Source organism: Osmia bicornis, chromosome 12, assembly GCF_907164935.1.
Source record: "Osmia bicornis bicornis chromosome 12, iOsmBic2.1, whole genome shotgun sequence".
Classification (NCBI taxonomy): domain Eukaryota; kingdom Metazoa; phylum Arthropoda; class Insecta; order Hymenoptera; family Megachilidae; genus Osmia; species Osmia bicornis.
The window spans coordinates 5,397,044-5,410,858 of record NC_060227.1 but is presented as its reverse complement, the minus strand read 5'-3'; the positions used below and the strand labels follow the sequence as shown (position 1 = coordinate 5,410,858).

Below are 13,815 nucleotides of genomic sequence, written 5' to 3'. Positions count from 1 at the left end.
GCTCTGACGCAAGGGTTTAACCAATCGCATTTAGGGTCAATCAAACTGTACGAAAGTTTCGGTGACACCGAACTGAAGACGCAAATGAAGCGATTCAATCGATCCTCCTTGTTTCTCGTTACTAATCAACGGGTACAAGTTTCACGGGAAGAAAGAAGAGAATTCGAAGGGGTATTCCGCTCGCGGAGAAACTCTATTACCATGGCAAAGAGCCCGCGCGATTTCAACCCCTCTTCTCCGTGTCACTTTCCTCGCTTTCGCTTTCACTTTTGTTACTCTATCCGCCCTTCTCGACTTCTAATTCGTCGGAAAGGGGAAAACGAACTATAACGCAACGGGATAAACAATAAACTGGAGAAGAACGTAACTCGACGCGTAAAGTTGTGTATTTGAAAAGAAGGGTGGCAGTGTCGCATGGAAACGATTTCGTCAACCCCACGATGTTAAGCCGACCACGGACGACGGAACAGGGAGGTCGGCCGGTGTTCACGGATGAATGTCGTCGGAGTTATAATTGCAACGTGGTGTAATTAGTTTTGGAAATTTAATTATTTCCGGGCGAAACGGTCGCGCGATAAATGCCGCCGGCAGCCGTTCCGCGCGCGGAAACCTTTCGACGAAGAATTATCAGAGGACTTTCCCACGTAGCAGCCGTTAATCCTGCTTCGAGCAACCTCGAGCCAATGGAAAATCGCGCAGTTTCGAAACGCCCGCGCCTGTCGCCGGCTTTTCCTTCAGGTCCGCGGTAATCCCTCGACAAGCGTCACTCTCGTTGCTTCGTTAATCAACCTCTCGTAACGCCTAAGGGCACTACTCGTGTGATTTTTCAAATTTTTATAGATCATCGATTTTCAGAGAATTCACAACATTAATCACTCCGTTCTTAATTCAAGGCTGTAGTCTTCAAGCTGTTCGCGCTTTCTCACAGTTTAAAGGAATGATCGTTAATTGCACGGTGCGCGGCTGCAGTCCGCGGAACGTCCGTAATATTTTATGGGAAAAAAGCTGGATGATTGTAAACATTTACATATGGCGTACCGCGGACCGTGACTGACGGTGCATAACGAAGTGAATGCAAATCATGGCGAGTACCTCGATTACAAAAGTTCCACGTGCGTCACAAGAGTTCCTTGAACGCGCGTTTCTACGCTCGTCCGTTTCTATCTCGCTGCGAAATCGCGCGAGATTTCATTTGTAAGATTCAGCGCGATGGGATGCACCGTTAACGCGTGATAAATGAATCCAGAACGAAATCTCTATTACCTCGCATTTTCTTTTTTTCTTTTTTTTTAAGGCAAATATTAAAAATCTTTTAAATTCTATTATTCTGCGTTGATATATAAATAAATAATAATTTTCTGAATAGATCCAGCGTCAAGGGATTAATTAGCTTAATTGAGGGGAGGTTTGATTACCTGTCTCAATTTAGAAATAATTGCATTTGTTTCTGATACGCTATGAGAATTTGCAGTATTGCACATTCATAATATATAAACCGATTGTTTTCCGCGGTCACGTAACAATCGCGCCCCTTCGTAATGGAAAATATACTGCAGCCAATATTGATCATATCCATAAAGGAAAATAATTGATACCCTTTACGCGATAATACTATGTATAATTAAATATGCGCCTGCAACAATGGTACTCTATCAATTTAGATGTCGAAACCAGTCCATTTTCCCGTGTTTATCGCGCACGGTGAACGTCCGTCGAATAATGCTACCCGATACAAAGCGTTCCACCAGCTTTTTGTCAACGTTGCGATTATGTAAACAGGTCGATTGAGTTTTTACCTATTTATACTTCAATTAGCTCGCGGCTGTGCTTCACAAAATGGAGCGCGTTCAACGGCGGAACAATTCAGCTCCCATTTCGCGTGGCAACTTTGCAACCCCTCGCGACGGACAAACCATCCCGACCAGTTTTCTTTGCTAGCCACCTGAGTTTCCCCTTTTCGAAGAAAGCCTCCTTTGTACGAGTGGTGCTCGATCGAAAAGAGCTCTTTTTTTTTTCATCCACGAGGTGTCCACGCGTACGTCGGACCATCGAGTTCTCAGAAATTAATGGTCGCGGTTGAAACGCTGCGTACGATGTTCTTGCCACGGCAGGACTACCAAGAACCAAGTGAAAAATTGATCGAGACCCACCGGTTACCCTCCCTTGTCATCCAGGCATCTTTTCAAATAGATCTTTAGAAAAGCTGTCGCTCCCCGGAGTTTCGTCTGGCCCTCGCCAGGCCACAGCCTGAACATCCACCCCTCTGATTCATGAATCTTTAAGCGTTCATCGCAAACCTGGGAACTGACATTCTGCGTCCTTTTGTTTCGACGCTTTTCAGCGGTTCCGTTTCAGCTGGAAGGACGCGTTGAAAAGATTGATCGAATCTTTTCTTCGACGTTCGATCGAGAACTGTAGAAGTTTCAACCCTTTGGGGTTTGGATCATGGGGTAAATAATACGATAAAGGGTTAAGATGCAACAAATTTATTTGAAACAATATTTTTATCTCACGTACAAGACACTGTTATTCGGAAGAAGAATGATTCCTCCCTTAGAAAAAGAAAAGCGTTTCCCGTAAGCGTCTTAACCACACGAGCAAAGAAGTTTGTAACAAAGACCATTTTTCTCGTTCTGTTTCAGCAATCATGGCGCACTTCTTCTTCCTGGCTGCGTTCTTCTGGCTGAACACGATGTGCTTCAACATCTGGTGGACGTTCAGGTGAGTGTTGCTCTTCTTTTGTCTGATCACCTAGGGATAGAGGGAGATGCTTCTGCGGCGAAGAATTTCGCCACGTGTGTGCTCTTCCGTGTGACCGGTTTCGAATCGAATTTATCAGCGATTCTGTCCACCTTAGATTTATTTCATCCTAACTTCTTTTTTCTATCCTTTTACCGTGAAACATTTACGATATCCTATTCGTCGTTTTTCGAAACGTTCACGCGTTAGAAACTTTAAAATTGAAAATTGAATTACATACAAATTCTTCTTTGAAACGTTGAAGCAAGTAATAAACCGATCGTTTAATCAAGTTTTTGCGGATGGATTTGCGTGAAGGGTTAAAGAAGAATCTCCTAGCGATTTCCCTTCGCAATTTGCAATTAACCTTTCGCACGCGAATATTGTACAATCACTATCTTCTCATATACATCATTAAATTCACCGTCTTATTAACTGATACGGCTATCAGCTTAAGAGACAGCCTCGTGGCGATCCATCCTCGCATTGCAATTAACCTCTTGCCCTCGTAGGTTGCATGAATATTAGAACTCACACCTGAAGTTAAATATTATTACTATTATTTTCAATTGCATGCAAATATACATAAGTTATAAATGAAGAAAATACATTGACGAAATGACGGGTAATCACGTCGGATGAAAATTCATGGTGTATTTGCGATGGAATTTTCGAGGGCAAACAGGAAACGGAGGTTGTAACGGGAACGTGGAAGAGCTGTCCCGGTGCGAGAAGCGTAACCCCATGGTTTGTGTACATCGTTAATTAACGCCTGGTCCCGGGTCATCGACCTGGCCGAGTTTCGCGTAACCGACTCGGTCGTCTTCGATCAGAAGGCCACTGCTCGTTACCTCGCAATTACGCAATCGGCGCGCAATTACGCGAGTAACAGCGTAAGCTCGCCGGCAATTAATTCATCGCGGCCGCGAGAGTAAATCGCGTGCAAAGATAGCGTACGATAACGGTCGAACGATTGCGAAACGGTACGTTATTCGATGTTAGGGAAAAACAGTTTCTGAAGCCGTTATTTTTTTCTCTCGCGAACACGCTGGAGCGGATAATCGCGGGAAATAGTTGCGGGCAATTATCGCGATGAATCAGAATTGTACGGAATGAAAATACAGGATGTTAATATCAAGGATCCGTCCGGAAGGTCGGCGACGCACGGCTCTTAAGCTTTTATCTATAGGTATTTAGATCTCCAAATGGAGTTTCGTTTTTGCAAACGTAGAAGATTAAGGTGATAAATCTACCGCTTAAAACTCGGTAGATCGCGATCGTTAGAGACCGGATCACGCTTAAAGGATCCGCGGTAAAAGAAGCAGGGCAGCACGGTGAGAGATGAGATCAAGATCACTCGGTCGACTGGTTAATGCGATGCAACACGGTCGCCATAACGGGCCTCTCCTTCTTTATCCTCTTTTTCCTCGTCTCCTTTTCAAACTTCTTTCGTCTGATCCTTCGACCATGGCTCATTTCTCACCTTTTTTTTTTTTCGTCGACCGCTTTCAGCTTCTTTCGCCCTGTTCCTTCGTCCTCAACGTCTTACTCTTCTTTCGTCACTTGCTTCTCTATTTTAACCGTCCCTTCTTATTCCTGTTTTTCGTCCCAACATCAATGGTCTTTCGAACCATAAACGTATCGAGCATCCCCTTTTGCCCCAGTTGAATCGAATCGTATCCAATTAAATGCAGTTCGTGTCTGAATCTCGATACGGACGATTATGCACGCCTGCGGTTGCTTTTTCCGATCATACAGGCTGTTGTAAAACTAATGGCACTAGGGGAATGATTTTACGACGGTATATATTACACTTTGTGTTTGCTTCGCTTTGATGCTTCGTGACATTCGCGAAACATGAAAGAGTTCTTTATTTCCAAAGAGAATGCTCCCTCTGCTATTTTGTTGCAACTCGAATGCCCTTAATTAAACCGCGAAAACAGGATTGAAAGTCAACATCTGTTACCCTCTTAAATTACCATCTTTATTCCCTCCTTTGATCGGACGTGTTTGCAACTCGAGGGATAATATCGGGCATCGAAACGGGCTCCAAAAATAATCGCATCGATTCGGTGCATCCGCATCGATGACCCTGAATTTCCGCGAGAGGCGAACGGTTCGACGAACCCTGACCGCTGGTGTATATAAGCTTTTATCCGCGAATTTTCGAAACGTCAACGACATGTGCGCACGCGTTGTATCCACTTGTTGAGGTGTCACCGACACGTTGCGTTCACGGTTGCTGCTCTGTTCCGTGATTTTCCGGCCGGAAAATTAGCCCCGGTGTCATTTGCGGCTGTGCCCGAACGTTTGCCAGAGCCTCGTCGCGGATAGATCCATTTCCTCGTTGCCTTTTTTCCCCGTTCAAGGTGATTTCCAATAAATCGAAAGTAGGTTTCGACAGGAGAAATCGGTGTCACGAGAGGCAATAAGTTATCGAACTTAATTAGCCGCGTGTTACGAACGTGTTAATAACGCGTTGAGCAACACCGCGAAGAGGTAGTGACGTTAAGTGCTCGGAAAAGGATTGCACAACGACTGCAGTTCTATTGCTTTTCGATTTTATGTTTCTGCAGCTGCTGTACCAATCTCTTTTTCCACGATCTTACGATTTCGTGGTTCTTTAATTATGAGATTCGACAAATATGAAAATATTGCAAGAGATCATCTCCCATCGAGGATCCCCATCCTCTCGATCCTCTGAAGCATGTTTTACGCTGAAACGTCGTAGGTGAGCATCGCGCACTCGCGTTACCCGCTCGCCTCCGCCTCGGCACGCGTGTGCCCATTTTCTGAGAAATTCTTCAATTACCTAACCATCCAGCAGCTTCCCACGGTCACTGTAGCCGTAACGCACGCACACAAGGAATACACCGTGACCTCGTCGCTGGCAGTTCCTGCTGCCGGCTGCTGATGTGCACTCGAGACTGCGGCGATGCACTCAGCGAGTTTCTTCGCTAAACGAATTTGCATTCTAGAAGGCTGGATGGCTGAGTCGCGGCGAGGCTCGTCGAGAACGTCTTTACCCCCTGAACTCGTCGACGATGCTTCGGAGAGTGTCCTTTTATGCCTGTACGCAAGCTTCTCGAAAGCTGGAAAGCGTATCCTGAATCTTCGAGGTAGAAATTTATCTCGGAAAGAAAGTTGTCGCGAGTCGTGTGTCGCGATTCAAAGGAAACGGCTGGACACCGGTGTACGCCCTTAGCACAATCGATCATTGTCAACGGCAAAGAAACGCTAATCTCGATGCTTGCTTGCAAAACAATGGTCAAAGCAGCGGGACATTGTGGCGAACAAAGGCGGTGTGTGTCGTCTGTGAATGGTGGTCAAGTGTATTAACCGTACGTGTACACTTGTACGTGTCCTGTCGTTAGGGTCTCCACTGTTCTCGAAGAGTGGGCTCATTAAGTTCGTTTATCTCGTCCCCGATAACTACATCGGTACTCCGGTTCTTTGGCTACACAAGGATCCCTCCCTATCGCTCGCTTTTGTGAATTAATAGCATCGACGAAAGTACGATGCTCGCTTGGATCTTGCTGAAATTACACCTCAAAGCCGTCGGACGTGTATCTAGTTATTGCTTGATTAAATCGAAATTGAATTTCTTGCCGAAGAAGAACTCGTACGATTTGCAAAACGTACCAGTAGCCGGATGAAAACCAGTGAAAGACGACAGCATGGCAGATGAAGCGTAACTGCTTCAGATTGGAAATTGATAAAAACGAGTGGAATTGCCAATCAACAAGGTCGTTGACGAGCGCATCGTTGAGCAAGAAAGATAAGTTGCGTCGACAGTAACATAGTCGTGCTTAAACGAACGCGCGATACGCGGATAGTTGGCAAGAAAGCCGAAAAGAAGAGAAAAGTGAGGTTCGGAGACGCCGAGGACGTGATCAAGAACACCGGCCGGTCTGTCGTGGTTCGCATCCCAACGAGCCTTGATTAAGCTCCCTTCTGTTCTCGAACACAGCAGCTCATTAATTCTGTTATCTAATTTTCCGCAGTCACCGGATCTCTTGACCGGTCGGCCGCTCCGAATCGACTATCCTCTCTCTCTCCAAAAAGAACAGAAAAACCGCTGGCTCGCCACGAGATTCGTCGACGGCCAGAAACTGGTACGAATTCTGTTTGAAAATCGGCCCAGAGGTATTATAAATAGATTAAATTCTCATTCATCGACGATTCGTCGTGTCTTGTACGAGTCGATGCCAAACGGAGCGTGACCCACATCGTCGAGAAATTGGGTGCGGATCCTCTTAGAATTTCGTAATAATCATCTCGTCGCGGTGCTTCTGATCTAATTAAAATTTAGTCATTTCGGAAGACATCCTCCTGAAAACGCAGAAACATTGAATTTACAAGACTCTCAAAGCGTGTCCCTGTTCGTTTCTCTGGGTCGTTTAAGTAATTCGTTCGGACGGTCGGACTAATTAATTGAATTCAGCCAGTGTTCGCGAGCCGACCAAGCACAGAGTGAGAGTCTTCTCTTTCTCTTCTTTCGTGCCCCTTTATGGCGTAACACACCGACGAACAGCATCGACTACAGGGATCTTGAAGAGACTTCTAGTTCGATAGCTTTTCAAGGGGGTGGGGAATTCTCGGGTAAATTAGTTTAACCCGAGGACGAGTAGTAGTCCCGGTTTCGATCGGGCAAACTTCTTCGAGGGATCCTCGAGACTGTGGACGCGGTAGCAACAGGATATCTCGCTGACCGTCACGTTTGCGGTCGTTGCTGTCGGTTTTAACCCTGGCTCCTGCGTCTGCCTACGAACAGCGGAGACTGGTCCGAAGCGACGTAAAGTCGACGGGAGAATCGAGTTCTCGAAGCGAGTTCCATGTATACTCGACGTTGGACAGCCGTGCTGGACCGGTCCTCTTCCTAAGGTCTGTTGACACTCGCCGGCACGACCGAGTCCAAATATTGCTTCAGACCGGGCGGACTGCATTCGAGACGCTCGTCTGCAGCTCGGAAAGAGAAGCGTCCTTTCTATAGATTGCTTTCGAACACGATGGATTCGAATAGAGTAGTCAAATCCGAGGGTTATCTCTGAAGTAAAAAGGAATAGGCAACCGTCGGTATACCGACAGTTTATTAATTGCAAGGAAATTGTGAAAGCTACTCAAGATGAATCGCAACGTAATTGCCAGTAAGTATCCTGAGTTTCATCGCGTAATCCAGTTTACTTGGAAAGTAGTTCCTGCATCATTTTGTCACGCGTTCGGTATTGCAATATTCTTGATCGAGGATGCAGGTCAGACTGGGTGTCGAGTAAAATTAAAAGTAGGAGGGATCAACGAGAAATCGCAGTGAAAGTGTTTATAATCCATCAGCCAGCAGGGTCGCGGGACTATTTTCGATCGGTGACGGCACGGCGGACCGGCAAGAAGCCGTGTTTCCCGTGGAAAAATTTCTTGGCACTCGTCGCGGTATAAAGCGAATCGGTATCACGAGATCCGCTAAATAGTCGTATATATTCGAACGTGGTGGATAGCACCGGGAGACCACCGGTTTCGTCGATGATCATAAATAAAACTCGAGCGATTTACGAAACTAGGCGACCGAGCAGACGGTCACCGGAACGAGATCGTTTACCGCGAAACGTTTATCACGAAGCGCGGAAAAGAGAGTTGGGAATTGCGATCGATTTGCCGGGCGAAAAGCGAGTCAAAGGCCAGGGGAAATGGAATCTCTCGATGAAATATTAGATCGATGCAAAAGTTTTGTCGTATATTCGAATCCTAGTTCGAATATCAGCTTTTGCGAATCTTTGAAATTCAACTTGGCATTCCATTCGGTTAAAAAAAACGACTGATCTCGAATCGAGGAATAAATCGAAACCTTTCCCATCAACCTAATCAATGAACCAGTAAAAGGAGGAATAGTATCTCTGATTGGTCTCCAATCTGAATAAATTCCATTGGTTATCAGGTGATTACATTATCGTAAATTATTCGTTAACGAGCAATTTGGCCTCGTAACGGCAAGGAAATCGCGATGTACGAAAAATGACGCTGCTCGTCCTTCGACTCCGTTTCTGGATCACCGACGAGGTTAACGACTTGGCCCGTTCCTTTCCCTTGGTTCGCGGGCCTGCTTGTTACGCGTTAGATAATGCATGCAAATTGCATTAAGTCAACGTGACTACCGGTTCTCCGGCCGCAAGGAAACGTCCCCGTCTTGGCTAGTCAACGACCTGTCCACGTAAAGATAGACGGAATCGTCACCGCGTTTACCGTTGCAGTTTCCAAAGTGAATCCTACACGACTGTCAGGCTCGCGCGAGCGTGTATTATGGATGTCCGAGGTGGTCGGCAGTGAATCACAAGCGACGTTTCGAAACTTCGAAGACCTAGGCTAACTCCTTTGAGACGGTAGGCATCGGTGTCCGCTACGTTGGCTCCGTACACTCGCTGTTTCGTCGAATCGCGTCTATGATGTTTCTTTAGCGACGTTTCCCTTTCGGTCCTTTCACGAGACTGCTCGTAATACGCCACAGACTTAATTACTGCAAACCCAGAGACCCGAGTGTTCGTCTCCTGCTGGCAGATGAGCTCCTCTTGTTTTAATGCACGCCAATTAGAAATGCCCGGAGCGTGGAGTAAATAAATGGCCGAGTATTAACGGATAAATTGCCGTATTTTGTTATTGCTGCGTAATAATGATAATTCGTAGTAATTGAGATTTGCGCGTAGATGAGTTATACTTTTTTGGGGTGCTTTTCACGTGATCCATTCGAGGTACTTAATTAGGGAACTTCGTAGCATAGAAATACGAATGGAAGGCATTTTTATTAAAATTTTTATATAATTTTCTAGTATCGAGACCACGGCTCGCGATAGGACCGATAATATCAGTGTCCAGTAGAATAAACATTTATAGTCAGCCAACTTCGCGCTCCCATTTCAGGGCGCACTCATACGCCCTCCCGTAGTTAGATGATTAATCTGCACTAATTTAGACACGTAACTCGAAGAAATCATGGGACACGGGTAATCTTCCTGGTACCCCATTCTTAGTGACCCGGTAACCTATAATCACGACGGCGGTAGACGTTTTCGAAAGGTCCGCAAGTATCAATAACATTCGTAATGAAACGTCGATGAAGCGAGATTTTGTTGCATGTAAGAGACCGGTTCGAGCGCGGCTCGGTACATCTCGCCTGTCCTCATTTGCGTTCCAAGACGACGATGTACATAACGTCGTCCACCAGGTTCGCAACTCGTTTTCGAATGAAGCGATTCGCCGTCACGCACCGCCATTACCACGCTAAGACCGTTCGTGTGATCGGAATTACTTGAGTGAATCACGCACCACGGTGTCCGGCCGACGGGGAAACCGGCTTCCTCCTTTCGTCTGTGAACATTGCTCACCCTGTTCGATCCATCCATCGATAGAATTTCAATTTCTCCCGCGTTAATACGCCCCGATGCGATCTTTCCTCCTTCGGGTTATTTGCATTTTATCCGATCCCATCTGAGACCGATCGATTCTAACAGTCGACGATGCTCGATCACCGTAGGCGTCGCTCGAAACGTTGACACTCTGCTTAAAATCGAAACGATGCTCTTTCGGTGTTGAATCAAATTTCACGTAGATAAATCAGAGTACCACGAAAGCCGAATACCGTAATTTACATTCTCCTCTGGCACGATACAAGAACTCTAATTAATGTTTCCCATAGGAACCTCTTAATTTCTTCGTCTATACGACATCCTCAAAAACCATGTCCACGAACATCCCTAAGCTAAAGTCGTTTGTCGAACAGACACTTAACTCGACGACCCTTCGCTTGTCCGAACACAGAGGGACTTTGTTCGCTGACCGAAGGCGTTCATAGATAAGGGATGTTATTTATCAAAGAAATTGCTCCGAGAATCAGACGGGGGTGTATCGCGAATGTCATCGCTGTTAACGCGGGCAGAGAGTAAATCATGAACGGTCGTTAGGATTTGGAACATGGTTCCCTCGGGAGAGGACCACGAGTTTCTTAGGAAGCTGTGCCAAGGAGTTGCGTCCAACTTCCTGCATCCCCCATAGGCTTCTGTCTCTCCCTGTCCCACGACCGGTGCCAATGTACGCGATACGTCTTTCTCCTCGTTCGGGGACTGCACAATGCAGCGTTTCGTCTTGTACTCCGTATTTTCGGTCGCCAAGATTTCTTACAGTCGTTGGCCTTTTTTTATTGGCTACGTTTTGCAGCTCGGCTCTGCTTTAAGGGAGGTGTACGTGCGTTTACTTCCAGTCGTAGCTTTTCCCCTTTGTATTCAAAGTTCACTGTTCCTTCCTTGCCAGTAAGTGGATGAAAAGACGAAATTATGTAACGGTGGGATTTCTTTATACGATTTGCTAAATTCAAAAATGCAAAGAAAGTTGAATTTTTGGAATTTTTCCTAAAGCAACATTGCACTATGCAGAAGGAAAGGGAAACAAAGGAACGGTGATGTATATATTCGTCGCAAAACGCGTAGGAGTAACTCGTTTACGACTCTTTGGGCGTCTTACTCATCCCCTTTGAATAAATGTCTGCTTTCCGGGAACAGACGTTGCACCGACTATGTCTATTATGCCTCGCTGAAATCTCGCCCGTTAGAGATCTGCTTATTAAGCGATTTCCGTCCCGCGATAGCTTCCTTGAAGCCTTATAAACTTTGTACGTATGACGCTTTAACAGGCTAATCCGAGAACAAAAGTCATATGTGTGTCACCCCGTGTAACCGAGGGATTAAGTTCGTGTTAACATGCTTCCAGTTGATATCCAATTAGTCAGCTTTCCTGTTACACCATTCCATTCCGTGTTGTACATATGTACAAGCTGAAATTTCCATCAAATTTTCCCTTCGACGTGTAAATTGCGTGTAACAGATTTATCATAAACAGTGGAATCCTCCATTAGGGTGTAATTTTCGTCTCTTTCTCCGTTTCGTTTGCATACACGAACCATGGTTAATTTTCACTTCTCGCATGGCTAACCATAACTTCTCACCGTTACAGAGTTTCGCCATTTCGGGATTGAAGGAACCCGAACAGAATCGCCCTAAATTTCTCCTCGTTATCTCTTTCGCGCTGTTCACGTCGTTATCCCCGGAAACTTGCAAGGGACAGAGCCCTAGCCATTCGCGCAGGGCTCTCGTTACACGCATGATTTGCACACGCGTACGAAAGAGCCCGGTGCCAAGTTACGCACCCTTGCTTTTCAGCATTCGTCTCGTTTTTCTGCTACTCGAGGCTTCGTCGCGACGCTCCCAGACGACAGACCGCGTGAATTTTTAATCGTCCACCTCGCTTCGGAAGCGATACAATCAAATCCCTGTTAGAAATGAATAATCAACCCCTTCTCCTGCTGTGCCAAACTCCGCAAAGGGTTAAGACCAACGAAAACCCGAGGTAACTTAAACTAAAGTTTCAAGACCAGCTGAATAATAAATTGAATCGAGGTCATTCGTGGTTCGAACTTGGTTGTAACTCGAACTTAATCAAGGTACCGATCTTGGCGAGTTAAAAGGTAGATAGTAACTAGTTGAACACGAGTTTGAAGCCGGATCAGTAGAGATTTAAGTCTCGGACCGATATCGAGAGAAGAAGGAAACGATCGTACTAATCATTGTTTCATTGTCGAAGTTAGTTAGCAGAACGCGCGTGAAATGAATCCAGTCTCGATAAGACAAGGAAAGGGTGAAGTTTCGATGATAGAGGGAAGAGACGGAGGCGGAAATTAAGCGGTGCGAAGAGTTAGAGGAGATTCGGTCTCGGGGAGATGGTAGAAATTACGAGCTCCACGCTTCTCTGACAGTGAACTTCCACAGCGTGACATTGCCACGGATCGTATTGCATCGTACGCGTTTCATCTTCCGTAACCGGGGCTCGTGATTGCGATCTACTCGATTAACCTCGGCTAAATTTAAATTACCGCGATACAATTTAATCCGTTCAATTTTAATTAATTTCACGAAGGTAAATGACCGATTTCCAATCGATTCATTTTAATTCGTCTAATCCATCCGTGAAAAAAAATGAATCTTCTCGAAGGAGGTCAGGCGGCTTTCGGTGATTTCGAATCTTTTTTTTCGCCGCTGCTTTCATTCCCGGTCGCAAAGTCGGTAACACGGTAACGCAGCTCGAGGAGGAAGCAGAAAGTGGGATGAAAGAGCGCGAGGAACAGCGGGGAGTCGTGTCGATGACCCCGGCCGTAGGCTGCACCTGCATCACCCGCGGGACCAGGCTTTGCTCGTCGTTGCAGCGACGATCGTCGTGCGGTGAACTTGATCCTTAGCCGTGAAAAAGTTGCTCGACCATCTGCGCCGCGTCGCCCGGAGAAAGAAGAATTCCAACTGGCGTGCAAGTAGGCACGAAGGACGCGCGGAAGAAGAAAACGCGACGCGGAATTCGCGGATTTACCTCCTGTTCTCCCGCCGCGTTGCAACGCCTCGACGGTGGTGTCTTCGACGTGGCTCATTAACTTCAGGGTTGCTCGATCCGCGAAACTTCGGATTATTCTCCGTGCTTATATGGGTATCGAGAAATGGATTCTGCGCGGTTGTTCTAAGAAACGAAACGAAATGATTCGTAGATTATTGCTGGATGCTTGGAATTTTTCCATCCGCTACGTTGATTGCAAATTCTTGAATGAATTAGATACAAGATTCGTGAGAAAGTTAAAAGTTCTGAATCTTCAAAGATTTTTTGAAGAATTTTAATTTGCGAAAATTGTCCGAGTCACATTTACATATTCGGGATATAATTGGACACTTTCTCTGAGTTGCATAAAGAGATTGGAATAATCGCAGCCCTCTGCGAGCTTCAACCGGAAAGGATTGAAAAGGGTCGGTAATTAATAGTGACTAATAACGACTCAAATTGACCAGTGAATCCTGCAGAACTCTCGTCAATGATTAATACCACAGACGGTAGCCATTTGGAACACTCTATAGACCGTCCTCCGTTCCGACTATGTAGTTGGATAAATTGGAAAAGCGGATCTAGCGAGAAACTCGGACCAAATCTCCGGTAAATTGATCGATCTTCGATTCTCTTTCCATAGAAATAAGGAAGGATTAATTTCAAGCTCGTACAGATAAA

The 13,815-nt window shown here is 45.9% G+C and overlaps 1 protein-coding gene across 1 annotated transcript in view; it reads left to right on the top strand.

The window, feature by feature from the left end:
- The window catches only part of LOC114873960 (probable G-protein coupled receptor Mth-like 1), a 106,018-nt gene that overhangs the window by 36,675 nt on the left and 55,528 nt on the right, over window positions 1-13,815 (top strand). Inside the window, exon 4 of the mRNA XM_029182775.2 lies at window positions 2,643-2,721. Coding sequence (XP_029038608.1) covers window positions 2,643-2,721 — 79 coding nt within the window. The remainder of the gene's footprint in view (window positions 1-2,642; window positions 2,722-13,815) is intronic.